General features: G+C 34.0%; 1 protein-coding gene and 1 non-coding gene across 2 annotated transcripts; both read right to left on the reverse strand.

The window, feature by feature from the left end:
• Window positions 1–7,243: 7,243 nt before the first annotated feature.
• Window positions 7,244–8,363, reverse strand: LOC141623769 (uncharacterized). The gene has a single exon (XM_074439923.1). The coding sequence runs from the start codon at window positions 8,238–8,240 to the stop codon at window positions 7,410–7,412; it is 831 nt and encodes a 276-aa protein (XP_074296024.1). The 5' UTR covers window positions 8,241–8,363; the 3' UTR covers window positions 7,244–7,409.
• Window positions 8,364–16,530: 8,167 nt separating this feature from the next.
• Window positions 16,531–16,637, reverse strand: LOC141625238 (small nucleolar RNA R71). Its single transcript, XR_012535028.1, has one exon. It is a non-coding gene; the product is annotated as a small nucleolar RNA R71 (small nucleolar RNA).
• Window positions 16,638–17,177: the final 540 nt, after the last annotated feature.

Here is a 17,177-nt window from a genome sequence, read left to right on the forward strand (position 1 = left end):
TTCTTAATATCATTACGTTCACTACTCTTGTGGTTACTATTGTTTCTTTTACTAATTCCTCTATTTTTTCTATTAAATTCATTATTCCCGTTAATTTTATCCGGCCTATATTTAAATAAATAAAATATTTCCTTTAGTCGATTGGTTATTTAATTGTTCATACTTTTTCTCATTGTTACCACTGTTACTTTCACTACATTCGTAGTTACTTTCACTACTCTCACCATCATTATTATAACTGTCATTATTCCCAAATTAATACCGTTTATTTTATTAATCTCGTTTCTGCTACTATTACTTTTACTGCATTTAATTTAATGTATAATTCTATGATGATACTAATTAATTCCATAAGCGGGACATGTTAATTTTAAGGAAAATTACTATAATCTTGTGTTTTCTAAATTTAATTACTTTAATTTAATGTAATTTCCATCAATATTCTTCATCAAGGCATCATTATATTATACTTTTAACCAAAACTATATAATATTTACATTGAGATCCCTTTATCAGGTCCATCACACGGTGCTAGCGATTTAAAACTATATAGTATAATTAATTTGTATAAATTTATTTAATTACATTGAAGTCCCTTGGTTTCTGGAATTAATATATAGTGTTGATATCAAAGATTTCTTACGACCATAAATAGTGGCAAAAAACAAGTGTTACCTTTGATTTGGATGAAAGAGAAAGAGAGTATTATATTTTAATATTTGTGTCATATATGTTTTATATTCAAAATTACTATAAATTTATCTTTGAAACATAAAGTCGGACAAGTTGGTCAGGTTTCAATCCTAAATTAACGGGTCATTCCAGGTTCGTGTCGATCAAGTCATAATATTTGGGGCTCGACCCTTGAGAAAACAAGTTGGGTCAACTCGGGTCAAATTCTTTATCAAAATTATTCTCTACATACTGTCTTGATTTCTTGTTTATTTTAAAATATTAGGAAGTTATATGTTGTTATTAATTCACATCCCCTATTTACTAAATGAATAGCTGAAACTCCCATTTTTCCCGCCTAAAAAATATTTCCTAAATTGGGCCAAGTATTTCTAGCATATATTATAGGTATGATGAGTTATAAATGAGCATAATTTTTACATGTAAATATTTACAAGATTCAATATATTACATTCCCTACAAATTTATCTTCAGTCTTTTTGTGATACGGAAATTCCCTTTCTTTTTCTTTAAATAATTTTATGATAAAAATTTATTGAAACTATATGATAAGTAGTTCGGCTAAAAAATATATCCATCGGCTCAATTTAAAATTTGTAACGGTTACATTCAGTGTATAGAATCTTCTATACACCACTAATAAAATTTTGACATGTGGAACAATTTAATATTAGTAATAGAGGCGACATGTGGAAGAATCTCTCCTCTACTACAAGAATACAAACTCTCTAAATTTTTCCTGCCTAAGTGAAGTGTTTAATGATTGGTCCTTCCTCCTCACATTATATTATATTAATACCGCCTAAGTGAAATGCTTTATGATTGGTCATCACTCCTCACATTATATCGTATTAATTCTATACCATAAATAGGAGATACAACTACTAATTTTTAATTTGTAAACACACATTGATGAGATATTTTAATTTTGTTATACATGTGGTACTGCATCAATAATACGTATGATATGAGACAAAATATTATGCACAAATTCTTTTTTTATAATTCTATTTTCCTGTCTTTTGATACAAATGTACTACAAGTTGATTATCTTCTTTTGCCAATTTCCGAATTTTATTGTATAATTAAGTCATTGCTTGAGGTTATTATTTTGGTTAATGTATAATATTATTATACGTAATAGTGAAGTAATTTATGTAATTAGGTACAGTTAAAACGTCAATCTTATCTGATATGAAAACTATCAAATTTTCTCTATTATATTGCTTAAGCATGTTACCAAGCTATAATATTTAACGTCTTTATAAATTATTATCTAAATACCGCGCATTTGCGCAGGATCTACACTAATATAATATTATTTAATTAATACTAAATTTTAAATAATATTATGATAAAAGAATTTAAAATATTTTCGTGGTAATAACATTATAGTTGGGTTTAGTTCGAATCCCTATAGTTTGATTCTTCAACTCAATTTAACACAACAAATTTGATTCTAAAAGGACACAATCTATATATATATATTTATAAAAGAGGCTTTTTTCGAGCGATTTTAAAGCGTCCAAATCATCAAAAATCAATTTAGGAAAGTATCATAAACAATAATTTTTGATGTAAAAAATAAAGTGCAGAATCTTTTAGTTATTATAATATATATATATTTCCTAAATTATATTCAAGTGATATTTCCAATTTTTACATAAAAACTTTTCCATTTCATTTGACAACAAAGTATTATTAAAAAAATTATGAAAATAATATAATTAGATTCGTGATAAAAAAATGCTATCATTAGAGTATAAATTTTATAGCATTTGCACATACTAATGATAATGTACCTCTTAATTCTTACACAAAATCTCATTATAGACGGCACATATCCGTCTATAACTAAAGACTCACCACTTTCAAGCTATTTGACCCGTCTTTAGCTATAAACGGATATATCCGTCTATAACAAGACTAGTTGTAATTCTTAATACATTATGTGTCCCACATTGAAAAACAATGTAGGTGTGGAGAATATACTACGTATAAATAATAGAATTGCCCCACATCGAAAGATTAACAAAGTGGGTTAATTATATGATTATAAATAGGAGGCATCCTTGAAACTTAGGTACTAACCCAAATCTTTTGAGTCTCTTATGTATTGTTATAAAGAGCTCTTAAAAGTTTGTATCATATCTCCACAATATGATATAAAAATAAAGTGAATATTTTTAATTATTATAATATATTTTTCCTATATTATATATCCAAGTCATGTTGATAATTTTTATATAAAAAAACATTTTAAATTTCATTTGATAAAAAACTATCGAAAAAAATTATATAATTATATAATTAGATTTGGGATAAAAAAAATGAAATTATTAGAGTATGAATTTCATATCATTTGCACACAAAAAAAAAAAGAAAAAAAGTAAGATTATTAATAGGCAGTATAGGATGTCGAACTAGGCGAGAAAAAGAAGACGTGCTTCTTAGTATGTTATATGTCACGCATTGAAAAATAATATAAGTGTGATGAATATACTACATATAAATAGTAGAATCGTCCCGCATCAGAAAATTATCATAAGGTGGGGTCATCTAATTATAAATAATAGAATTATCCACATCGAAAGATTAACATAAGGTGTGATGATCCTATGATTATATATATGAGTCATCCTTTGAACTTAAATATCAACCCAAAATCTTTTCAGTCTCTTAAGTTTTGTCTTAAAGAGCTCTTATATGTTACATTTGTCTTATATGTTACATTTGTTGTGCTCTAACAGTTAAATTGATACAAGTGACCTTGATTTTCTTAATTCAATTATCTAATTATATTATACTTTAATCTAACAATCGAACACCGATAAGACTAACTAACAAATGTAACAATAAGTATGCATGATCTCCATAATTAATAAGTCTTAAAAGCGATTAATATTGATTAATTCAATTTAATGAGAATGAGAATATAAAAATGAGTTAGGTATGATTCATTACAATGGAACCAACTCACTAAATATTAGTCAAATAATTAAGCGAACAACAGTTGAAGAAATCCAAGTATAGCAAAAAGCTCAAGGTTCAGCTACCATATTAGCTTTAGGAACTGCCAACACACTCATAATAAAATGCTACAAAAACATTTTCCTAAAAAATCCATAGGCCATAACAGCCTAGATAGTCTTAATACCAAATTTATTTGTATTTTATTATCCATGTATTTTTATTTAAGACAGAATTATCCGTCTTCAACCTTTTTTTGTTTAAATATGTACTTAAATTAAAAGACTTACAAAAGGAGTTCATACATCAGTTAAGGGGGAAAATCCAAAGAACAAAACGTTATTAAATCGAGTTAGATGTCGAACTAGGTGCGAAAAAGATGATGTAATTCTTAGTATATTATATGTCACACATTGTAAAATAATAAGATGTGGTGAGCATACTACGTATAAATAGTAGAATTATTCCCACATCGGAAAATTATCATAAGGCGTGGTCATCCTATTATAAATGGTAGAATTGTCCCACATCGAAAGATTAACATAAGGTGTGCTTATCCTATTATTATAAATAGTGGAATTGTCTCACATCGAAAGATTAACATAATGTGGGGGTGATTCTATGATTATAAATATGAGTTATCCTTAGAACTTAAATATCAACTCAAAATCTTTTGAATCTCTTAAATATTGTCTTATATAGCTTTTATTAGAGTTTGTATTATTACCTCCACAATAGTGAAATTTATTTGTATTATACTTTTGATTTTGGTGGTTTCACAGTTATATAATTATATATTGTTATATCATCTTCTTTTCTACTCAAATTTAGTAGTTTAACAATAAGTTATTTATTTTTTAACTTTTAAGCTGGATTTTTAAATAATGAACATCAGTAGTATTCCTATTATATAAGAGACTTTAAAAGTAACGTTACATAATGTTAATTTTTCAAGTTTTAACATTTTTTTCATCTAGAGAGTCCAACCCTTAAAAACTACTTAATATTTATAAGAAAAAATGTTAATTTTATACGTAAGAAAAACTTTGAACTTTAGATAATATTAGTTTGTAAGCAATAAGATTAAATTGCACAAATTTTACCTATATATGTGCGAAAAAATTTAGACTCTAGATAAGATTAGTTTGTTAGTATTTGCTCATTATTTAATATTAAATATAACTACTATTAGATATAATGAGTAGCAATTGTCCGTATTTTGGGATTCGGTTGGATGTCGAGCTAGGTGTGAAAAAGATGGTGTATTTATTAGTATGTTATTTGTCTTACATTGAAAAATAATTGAGGTGATGTGAATATACTACGTATAAATAGTAGATTTGTCCCACATTGGAAGATTAACATGCATAAGGTATGGTAATCTTATGATTATAAATAGAAGTCATCCTTGAAACTTGGGAATCAACCCAAAAACTTTTGAGTCACTTAACTATTGTGAAAGAGAGCTCTTAAGAGTTTCTATTATTAACGGTTGAAATTAAAATTTAACAAACTATAATTTTGTTGTCACTAAATTGTATGTTTACTTATACTAACCAAAAACATAGACGGATTTATCTTTTACGCCTTTACGGTGGCATGATAGCAATAAAATGATCATAGGAGTATACATTACAACTTACAAATGCATTGTGAAAGAAAGAACATAAAAATGAACTCTATGTATCAGTAATTAAAGATTAGTTATTATTATTATTATTATTATTATTATTATTATTATTATTATTATTATTATTATTATTATTATTATTATTATTATTATTATTATTATTATTATTATTATGTAAGACGGTCTTATTAATTGAACAAAAAAAATTGAAATTACTAACTTATAAGAATGACATGTGTAAGTAATTGTCCATATTTGAAGGGTAGATATATGGTTCAAACAAAATATATACTCCCTCCATCCCAGTCAATAGTTTACATTTGCTTTATTCTCCCTACCAAAATATAGCAAATGTAAACTATTTATTAATTTCACACCTGTCTTTGTATTAATCATAAGGGTTATCAAAGCGTCCCCATTGACTTACACTTATGATGATTAGTACTTAATAAATTTTGCTAGAATTCGAGATAACAAAGTTTTAGAGGCTACTTAATGCTTAGAATCAAGTACGTATCAAGAGACATAAGGGATTAAGTTATTTCATTTTTTAAGAATTATGTGATGGATTTGAACTTCGAAACACCTATCTTTATAATATTAATCATAAGGGCTATCAAAGCGCCCTGATTGGGTTTACACTTATGATGATTAGTATTTAATAATTTTTGCTAGAATTTCAGATAACAAAACTTTAGAGGCTACTTAATGCTTAGAATCAAGTACGTATCAAGATACCATAAGGGATTAAGATATTTCATTTTTTATAGAATTATGTGACACCCGGATTTGAACTTCGAAACACCTATTCGATAAAGTTCTAAAATTTAGTTTTAAAATAATCAAGGTCATTAACCCGTACGAAGTACGGGCTTTCAAACTAGTCTGAACACTAAAAGTAGCATATGTGAGTAATATATCCGGATCAATTGGTCAGAATCTGAAAAGCATTATACCATGTGCCTCACATATTGATTTTGGCTTACTAATTCACAACAGTTAGTCTTGTTGAAGATGGGTCAGAGCAAGTGACCGGTAATGCCACTCACAAAACGGATAGGGGGGACAACGTGGGGCACCTCCATGTGCTTCCCTCTCTCCTCTATTTGGGTCATTTGTAAGAGGAAATGGTATCCGTCACTTCAAAGTGACGGATACGTGCCGTCTTCAATGAGATTTTATAAATTCATAAATTTAGTTTTCAAACATTTTGTAAAGCACAAAAGGGTGTTAGATAACTGGAAACAGTGTAACAATAGGTTGAAGTTCCGTTAGATAGCGTAGTTACGTAGGGTAGATTGCCTAAGAATCAGAATCTCCCTTTTCAAGAGGATCCGATCCGCTCCCTTAGCTGAGATTCAAAAGATAATGCTCTACTTCGCAACACCAATCCACATACAATCAATTCCTAGACTAGAAATGTGTCCAATTTGAGAAGATCTACTTGGATATCAATCCAAATTTCCAATATCACTAATTTGCTTAAATATCTTCATCTTACTTTTTCAAGACGATTTGCTTATTACATCACCATTATTACAAGATACTACTACTAGGGAGTCTACTACCACCAACTCAAACTACAATTTTTGAGGTGAGACGGTTTCACACGAGAATAAGACTAACGGAGTACTCCCTCCATTCAACTCCACTTTACATATTTGCTTTATCACGTTTGCCAACGCGAGTTTTATGCGGTAAATATCTTTAGCTACGTATTTGCAAAAATTATAAAAGTTAGATATTTTTAATGTACTTTTAAAGACGAATCAAATAAGATTCCACATGAATATATTTTAACTTATGTATCAAGAGAAAATTGAAGTTAAATGTCCGCTTGTAAATAGTGTGCAAATGAGAAACCTGTAAAGTGGAGTTGAATAGAGGGAGTATAACATATGAATATTATGATTCTTCTACCTCCTACGTTACTGCCATTGCATTCCTCATGTGCTAATATAATATGATTAAACCCATGAAACAATCACATAGTGAATTAAAACACGCATCAGTAGAATTTACTAGAGTATAACTTATTATTACTACAGTACTACTACTTAAATCTAAGTTTCTTGAGTACAAATTAATTAATTAATTGATGAATTAATTAATTGATCTAATAAGGATGAACATTCTTAGTCATACCATTGGAATTCGTGAAAAATCCCACCCTATAAGGCAAATAAGACTTGTCCCCACCCTTTTTCTTCCCATACAACGCCTCATACGCCACCGACATTGACGCTTTCTTCCCTTTCTTCGCCTTCTCTTTCTTTTCCCCATCAACATTCGACGAGGACGAGGACGAGGACGTTTCCCCTTCATTACTCTTCCCACCACCAACCTTAATCCTCGTCAAATTCAACACCTTCATTATCTTCTTTTTCTTCTTCTCCACCGCCTCCGCAGTTCCTTTCCCTGGCAAGAACACGAAAGTGTCCTTCCCATCACTATTACTCCGGACCAACAGATCCTTCACTCTCCACAGCCGCGAAAACCCTGTTGAGTTGCTTTTCCTGCTCATTTCCGGCACTGAAGACGCCGCCGCTGCCTCCTCGGCTCTATCAGTTGACCATACGCAGTAGGGTCCCTCATCCGCCGCCTCCCCTGCTGCCGGGGACACCACAAACACCTTCTTCACCGCCGGCGCTTCTTCCGCTAAATACGGAATCGTCGGCTTTATCTTACCGTTGTCGAACAATTCCTCTGCCGATACCGGCGATTTAACCTCTTCTCCAGCAAACGAAAACTCAAATTCAACATCGTCGTCGTCATCATCATCATTATCAATTACATAAACAACATCATCGTCATCGACATCGTCATCAGCAGCAGAATTATGTTCAAGTTGAAAAGAGGATTCTAGGGTTAGAGTTTTCCCCAAATTATGAGTGATTTCAGACAATTGATCTACTTGATTATGGTCATCCATACTTTGATTTTGCATAACAAAGGATTAATTTAATTAAAAATGAGGAGAAAAGAGACAAGGAAGGAAGATAAGAAGATGAGAAAAAAATATATTGAGTTGAGGTGTAATGACTATGACTATGACTATGAGGAAGTATGGGTGTTCGCATTTGTCTCTATATATACCATTTTTATATATCCTCAAAACGACAGGGTTATGCGTCGTTCTGTCTTTACGTGGATTTCTCAATTTCTTACACGTTTTTCTACTTTTCTACCAGAATCAAATCAGACACAAAATCTCATTTGTGACGGCACATATCCGTCACCTTGGAGTGACGATACCATTTTTCCTCACAAATGACCCAAATAGAGGAGAGAGGGAAAAGCACATGGGGGTGCCCCCACCTTGTCCCCCTATTCGTTTTGTGAGTGGCATTATCCGTCACTTGCTCCGACCCGTCTTCAGCAAAACTAATTGCAACTCAGATAGGGCTTTCTCTTGTATTTTACCCATTTTGCAATTTTTATGTATTTTTTTTTTATCTCGTAGGTCACATTTTGGTCAAGCTATAGTTCATCACAGCTCAATACTGATGTGAAACCCCGCGTTATTACGGTAAATAAATGATAAAATATGCCATGGAAAATACAGGATTTTAAAAACTTTAAACATAAAAACCGCGGGGTCACCATATAAATTAAAAGTTGAGTTACATAAAACTTTTATACAAAAAACAACTTAGCTAGGCGTGCGGGATCTTGATCCCTAAATAAAAGCACAATTATAATACTTCGTACAATACTAAACTATAATGAGAAAAGTCATTCGTTGTAAGTACAACGCTCGCTAGCTCACTCGTCCAAATACCCCATTTAAGTACCAACTGCAATATAAGCATAATCCAACACAAGCAGGTCAATTTAGGTATCGTAACAATAAGAACGAATAGTACTGTAACAACCCGGATTATAAAACAAGGGAAAAACTTATATAAAGTAAATATCAGAGTATAATACTGATAAAGGGTTAAGGTGGCGGAAACACCTGACCAATTCGGTTCACTACTAAATCCAAAACCAAACTAATACATTATTCAAAGGGTTCTTAAAACTTAAAAGCAAACTCCTATTTTATTATTAAGCTCGCTTCGCACATTTCCCAAGTAAGCATCAACCAGTCAGCAACAATCTGAACAACCTGAGAATGGGGGTCGACAATTCAGTCGGGAGTAACTAGATGCTCTCCCAGTCATGTTTACAACAATTGAATATAACCAACAATCATTAACAATTGAAATATAAAACCAGTAAACATGTGAGACCATCTATACTCATGAAAACCCAACGTAAACTTAACACTAAACGAAGGCATATTAAGACAATCCTTTAAAAATGATAACTCAAATGAAACCACATATTACGAGACACAAACATTACCAATCAACAATAGCAACATAAGGCATAAAGCTAGCAACAAAGCATAGCGAATAGGGTGAACACCACACATCATACCAATTAGAGCATATAACCAATGCTTCCACACAATACGCATAGGGTATAAAACGAACACCGGCTCGAGCGTATAAATGACACCCTAACCTGTCAGAGCATATAACTGATACTCTGACTGACGGATCGTATAACTGACTCCCCGTCGGTGTGAAGTATATAACTGATACTCCACGGTACTATGTATAGCGTATCACCACTGCTTATGTGCCTAAGACCCGGCCAGACCCCTCAATGCAATAACTGTACACCGAACGACACTCGGGACCCAGAGCGTATAACTGACGACTCTGGCCACCCCCCGAACATAGACCACATAAATCCCATAATGGGTGGCGTTAGTTCATTCCGTTTGGTATATAACTGATACCGCACGTCATCTATACCACTAGCCAACAAACAAATGCACAGTATAACTGACTGATGTGATTCATATTTGAGCATATTTAGCCCCGAATTAATCTCGTTCCTATGCTTTATAGCATATAATTGGGTCATTCACTACTACAAAACTTGTGATGGACATCGGACTTTTCGCTATATAGACATCGGATACACAACCGATGTAGAGTTTGGTCATGTCCATTGTGGATTAATGGACATCGGATTTTAAACCGATGTCCATTAAAATTTGCACATCGGATTTTTAGGGAAACCGATGTCTATTTGATCAATGGACATCGGATTTTTAGGAAAACCGATGTCTATTTGATCAATGGACATCAGTTTTTTGCAAAAATCCGATGTCTATAATTAATAATTTTTATAAAAAAAAAATATTACGTTGTTGCCCTTATTAGTCGTACACATGATGACAATGCAAAATGATTCCATAATCAACAAAACATATTTGTATACAATCAATCGGTTATCCAAAGCCAATTACAAAAGATTTTCATCTACATAATGTGTCAAATTTACTTAAACGACTAACCTATACAAAAATATAAACCGATATGTAAACTGACTAATTGTTTAAAAAAAAGGCCGAAGAGACAAGACTACTTGGCAGCCTCCGATTTGCTCATCTCCCATTGGGCATATTACCAAGAGAATCTGGTTCAACACAACAAAGTTAACGAGAAAACAAAATATCAACATAGAAATCTGGCTCAACACAACAGTTCAATGATGCATATAAGTACACGCCGATCACGATCCTTAAGATTTCAAGTCACAAACAGGTAAGCTAAAATACCAAGACGTTTCAAGAATCTTGAAAGCAACAAACAATTTCTTACTTTTAAACTCACAAAATAGGGAAAGTACCTGTTGCAGATATTCCTCAACAGTTGTTGCTTCAGCTGGAAAAACATCCTCGTATGTAGTCTTCAGAGGGAAAAAATAGTTAAAAAAGAATTAGCTACTCTATACACTGAGCAACAACAACAAATCTTTAGTCTCGAAATGATTTACGGCCAGTTAACATGAATACCGCCATGTGGTACCATCAAAGTGATGTGAGAAAAATGGAAAAGGGGAGAGAATGAAAAATACAATAATAAAACAAAATAAGTACGCAAAATCATCAACAGAGTCCATATTTTCTATCAAAACATGTAACTACACAGTTACTTATCTAGCTCTCTCTCCAACCCTCCACTTAATCTCTTGTAATCATGTTATGCATCTTCCTGCTCAAAACATGTAACTACAGAGTTACTTATCTAGCTCTCTCTCCAACCCTCCATTTAATCTCTTGTAATCATGTTATGCATCTTCCTGCTCAAAACATCTACTGTCATATAGTCAATTTTCCAAGTGTCAAAGCGCATTCTACTGCCCTTAACAGTTGACACTACCACAAACAGTTGCCCAAATCTAGAAAATAAGTCACTACATAACTTTGAGATAGTCCACATTACGCGCACAAATTTTAGGAGGCAATGCTAGCAAGAAGAATTAGGTTCACTCATAGGAAGAATGCAGCAACATTTACCTTAAGCTCAAAAGACTTCAGATCCCTTGCAAGTTGCTCGGCGTTAATCCCCTCACGATCCAACAACCTACAGACATGAAGCACATGAGTCTTCAAATGAAAGCATAAGAGTGAGAGAGGGTAACTAGGGATTAAACAATTGGGCATCAAACTGGAAGCAGAATAGCACCTTTGCCTTGGTTTGGGAATACTATAAAAGAGGGAAGTTTAGAAAGGGAAAGCACTACGTAAAACAGTCAAATACCACAAACCAATTTTATCCCATGTATGTGGGTTTCTAATAGACTAGCCACAAAGTTTCAATTCAATGACAAAATACTGACAAGCTACCAATAATAAGTTAAGCAGTCACCATATGTCAATGACAGAATGGTTGTCTTAGAGACCCTCAGTTAAATCAACAGGAAAACAACAACCATGACATTAGCCTAGTGTCTAGGATTACCTTTCCCTCCCGTTCTTAATCTCCCCCATCTTCCATCTCTCAACAACCATTATATAATGTAAAAGATTGGCTAAAAGAGCAGCCACGATGATATGAACACTCGAGACAATAAATAACTTTATTAAGAGCATACCTTGATTCCAGCTGCAAATTGAGCTTGCCATCCATTGCAGAGCTGGAATGCGGAAACAATCAGTTCAAAACAACAGCTTACCTAAAGTGATAAATAGGAATTCATTGCATTTTCACCAGAAAAAATCCATTGATGGTTCCCCGAAATGGCCACCTGGCCGACTATCCTGTTCATGAAATGTTCAGCTAAATGTTATACAAATAAATGCAGCATTGATGATAATGCTCAGCTAACATAAATAACAATCCATTGATGGTTCCCCGAAATGTGCCACATCCATGTTAACATAAGTATGAGTTACGGTTACTTTGATGATCAAGACAAATCCCGAACAGTGATCTTACAATTGATGATAATGCTCAGCTAAATGTTATACAAATAAATACAGCATCAAAGGGAGACAATGATCTTACAATTGGCGCGCAGAATTCAAACAACAAAAGGATGAGTCGGCTAACCATAGGTCAATTTACTAACCTGGGTCAGAATAGAGAACCTGAATTCAGTTACAAATCATGTGCAGATAGAATATACAAGCAATAACATGATAGTACAAGGATAGCTCACCTAGAGTACACCTGCCATGTGCGGAGAATCTGTCTTAATTTCAGTAATTTCATTCCCAATAATTGAATGTAACGGCTTGATTTATCAGCCTAAATAGCGGCTGATGTATGACACTCATTATCTATGAAATCACAATCTTCCCCTTTCTCTCATATTCCTCTCTTAAATGTTATTCCTGCATTCTTTGCTCAAGTGATTCTTCTTAAGTTATCATCACTGCAGCATTGAATTTGTCTGTAGCCTATCAAATTGCTTGAACAGCTACAAATCCTATCACAATACCAACGTAGTCACTACTTGTGTTGCTTCATTCACTACCTGAATAAACCCAATTATCAAAAATGCTATGTTTACTAAAACAGATTGCAACACAAGGGAACCAAACATACAAGATAGAGACTGACTGATTGCACACAATTATTTGAAGAAGAAATTCTAGCAGAGGAGTACTCGAAGACTTTAATCCACCTAGATTCGCCAGCAGTCGCAAACAATTCATTGTCTCTGTCAAACTCTATACTCCCATTAAAACGAGAACATCAGAAACAGTCCTGATTTAACCTGATTTAAAGCATGGAGCAGAAAAAATAGAGGCACATCAACACACAAAACACGACATAATTGACTACAATTAACCTTCAAGCAAATGATATACTTCCCTAAATTGGCCACAATAAAATACTAACAAATCAAATTGAATACAAATTATACAAAATTTATAAATTACAAATTTCTATTCCTCAAAATTTATACTAATAACTATAGAAATATATGAAAAGTAGTTGTACCAATGAAGCGAGTAGCCTGCAGGCCGGGTAGGGTGACGTAAGGCGGCTGCTAGCGACGGTGTAGATGATCATCAAAGTGGATGACCAGCGACGGCCTGTGCGTGGTGGTGGCGGAAGGTTATTGTTGGGGCGAAAGGGTTATGGACTATGGTGAATTGGATAGAACGGTAGCGGGAGAATGGATTGTGGTGGTTTACGAACAAGGCAAGGGACGATAGGGTGTGGTCGGCGGTTATGGGCGATGGGGTGGTGGTCGGCGGTTATGGGCGAAGGTGTGGTGGTGTGCTTTTGAGTGAGGCAAGGGAACCAATGGGTTAGCGCGAGGGATGTTGAACGAGTAAGTAACTGTGAGTAGAGTAGTTAGGTTAGAGTGAACGAGTGATAGAGAATGGAGATATACGCGGATGGGTTACTTAAAGTCAATTTTGGGGAAATTAATAGACATCAGATATTGTATATGTTTGATGTTATTTAAAATGGACCTCAGTTTTTAAGTTGAACCGATGTATATTAAATTATATAGACATCGGTTTTTTTAGATCTCGGATGTCTATTATTTTGTACATTAGTTTTCTAAAACTCCGAAGTCTATAAAGTGATGTTCATAACGCTTTTTGTAGTAGTGATTTTCTATCTTTAGTTTCCCATTTTGCATATTCTTTGAGGTTTTGTCTCCTTGGTAGGAAAGGAGTGCTAACCTTGCATTTATGAGGCGAAATGGAGCTAAATTGATCGCATCTAATGACCAAGCATCAAAGAGAAGACCAATACTAGAGGCCTAAGTAGATAATAAAGTGAAATGGGCAATGTCGAAAGGATCCTAGCATCCCCAACACGATCCTTGCGGATTGTTGGGAAGGAAAAGAAGTGAAGCTGTCTGACCAGGAATCCGAGCGGATCATGCACGATCCGGGCGTCTCACAACAGCAAGATCCGGGCGTCTTGTGCCCAAGACGAGTGGATTGCAACGCAAGGAGCCGAGCGTCTTCCCCTGGGTCCGAGCGGATCCTAAGTCAGAGAGCCCGTGCCACAGCACAGGACGGGCGGATCGTGGCAAGACTAGCACAGGAATCTGCTCATTTCCTTCGAGAGGAGCATTTCCTAAACTTTTCTTAGGGTCGTAATAGTCATTTAAGCCCTTAGTAACCCCTTGTACTACCTAGATTATCATCAAGCTTTTTCAAGTTGTAATCAATCCTTAATTAAGTCTTAATACTCTCAAATTAGTCTTAATTTAGTTGTAATACAATTCTCAATATTAATCACATCTTAATCTTTCCTTAATTTCTCTATTGTTCTTCCTTTATTTCGGGTAATTAGAAGATTATTTGGGTTTATTTGGAGGATTGACAACCTTCTATCAATCATTAAGTACTTCTATTATTCTTTGCTTTATTATTTGGAATCATCTTCATAGGTATAATTCTCTCTTAACCTTGTTTAATTATTGTTAATCACTTTCATTTATTCATCATGTTTTGCCTTGTTAGTATGATTGACAATCTTATTAACATGTTAAACTTGATCATGAGTGAGTAGTTTCCTTAGCTAGGGTTAATGGGGAATTAGGGGAAACCAATATGGGGAATGATTCATGCTTAATCTAATATGTTTTCATAAATTGCTTGCTTGTTGTGATTTCAACTTATGCACATGTTATGTTTGATGAAATACGAGCCTATGAATCCTTGCATGTTTTACCCATTACCTATCTTTTCAATGAGACTTGTAAGCTTATACACCAACTCGAGCCTCATTAGACCATGCATATAGTTGAATAGGAAGGATTAAGTCGACTTGTAGGTGTTGTACATTCAAATCGATTCGGTTCCGAGACCCAAACCTTCTTAGGGATTGTAAGCTTATACACCAACTCGACCCTACCACAACAATAAGTGCTTGCTATATAATTGTAAACATGTTTGTATGATCAACTCCCATGAATCCCCTATGAACCCATGACACCCTAGTGCTTTTAATCAATTGTTTACAAACCCCTTTAATTGCTCTACTTTGTTTTTATTCATCCTCTTAATTAGTTTAGACCAATTTCATCTCAACCCAAATTGTGACACCCTAAGACACAACCATTTGCAATTGAGAATCCTACATCAATACCCGTCCCTTGGGATCCGACCTTTACTTGCCTCATTTATAAGAGTAGTTTGTGAAGTTATAAATATTGTTTTGGTTGGTAGTTTTTGACGACGAGTTTACACCGGACCAAAAATGGTGCCGTTGCCGGGGACAGTGTTAACTTGATTTGATTTTCATTAATTGTTTTTAGTTGTGTCTTTCTTTACCTTGGGGAAGTCAATCTCCTCAAGGTTGTTCTAATTGTTTTCAAGTTGTTTGATATTTTGCATGACTAGGAGATCACAAAGTAACTTTTTGCCCATTGATCTTGAAATTTAAAGAACCTTAACCAACAATAGAAGAGTTGCTAGAGGTACTTTAAGAGGTATTGGAGAGATTGTGGACATTCAACCAAATAACATTGAGTTTACCAACCCTTTTGCAAGAGAAGGAGAGGACAACCCAATACAAAATCCACCACAAAATCAACCCACAATGCCTAAATTTTTATCACATTCCGTACCAAACGAGGAGAACCTACCAAATGGTACTCCTACACCACAGCATTTAACCGGTAATTTCATTGCCAAATCTGCATTCATACAATTAGTTGAGAGAAGTCAATTTGGAGGGATGCCTAGTGAAGACCCTCATTCACATATGGAGACTTTTTGTGACTATTGTGATGCGATTTCTCAAACCGGAGTTACTCAAGATCAAATCCGATGGGTATTATTTCCTTTTTCTTTGATTTGTACTGCAAAGCAATGGTTGAAGAGCCTAGACAAGGCTACCCTTGGTATTGACTCATGGAAGAAGTTGGCACTTGCCTTCTACAAGAAATTCTATCCTCCGGAGAAGACTAACATATTGAGAGCCCAAATCACCGGGTTCAAGCAAAGGGATGAGGAATCATTGTATGAAGCATGGGAGAGATTTAAGGACACTTGTCGTTTTTGTCCACACCATGGACTTAGCGAGTGGTTTCTTTTGCAACAATTTTGGAATGGTCTATATGAAGACTCCCACAACATTCTCAATATGGGATCCAATGGTATGTTTACCGAAGTTGATGACAATCAAACATGGGCCAAAATTGAAGAAATGGCGGTTCATAATTCACAATATAGTAGGCCTCGAAAGGCTACTAGAGGAGGAAAGCATGAGGTAGATTCCATCACACAATTGGGTGCTCAACTAAGTGCTCATATTGACACCATCAATTTGAAGTTTGGGAAGGCCATGGCTAAGCTTTATGAAGCTTCCAAATCACCCAAACAACATGTTAATGCTATGGTGGCATCATCCTCAATTCCAAGTGGAGTATGTGAGAGTTGTGGAACTTTGGGACATGACCAAAGTGAATGTAGGGGAACAAGTGAACATACAAGAGTGTTACCCCTTATTCCAACTATTACAATGAGAATACCAAATTCCATCCAAATCTTTCATACAAAAGCCAAAATGTTCAAAACCCTCAACCAACATACACCCCACCTCCAATGAGAAATCAA

Source organism: Silene latifolia, chromosome X (genome assembly GCF_048544455.1).
Source record: "Silene latifolia isolate original U9 population chromosome X, ASM4854445v1, whole genome shotgun sequence".
NCBI lineage: Eukaryota > Viridiplantae > Streptophyta > Magnoliopsida > Caryophyllales > Caryophyllaceae > Silene > Silene latifolia.

Excerpts from the sequence above, each read along its gene's own strand:
- LOC141623769 (XM_074439923.1), bottom strand. The coding sequence starts at position 8,240 with ATGCAAAATCAAAGTATGGATGACCATAATCAAGTAGATCAATTGTCT.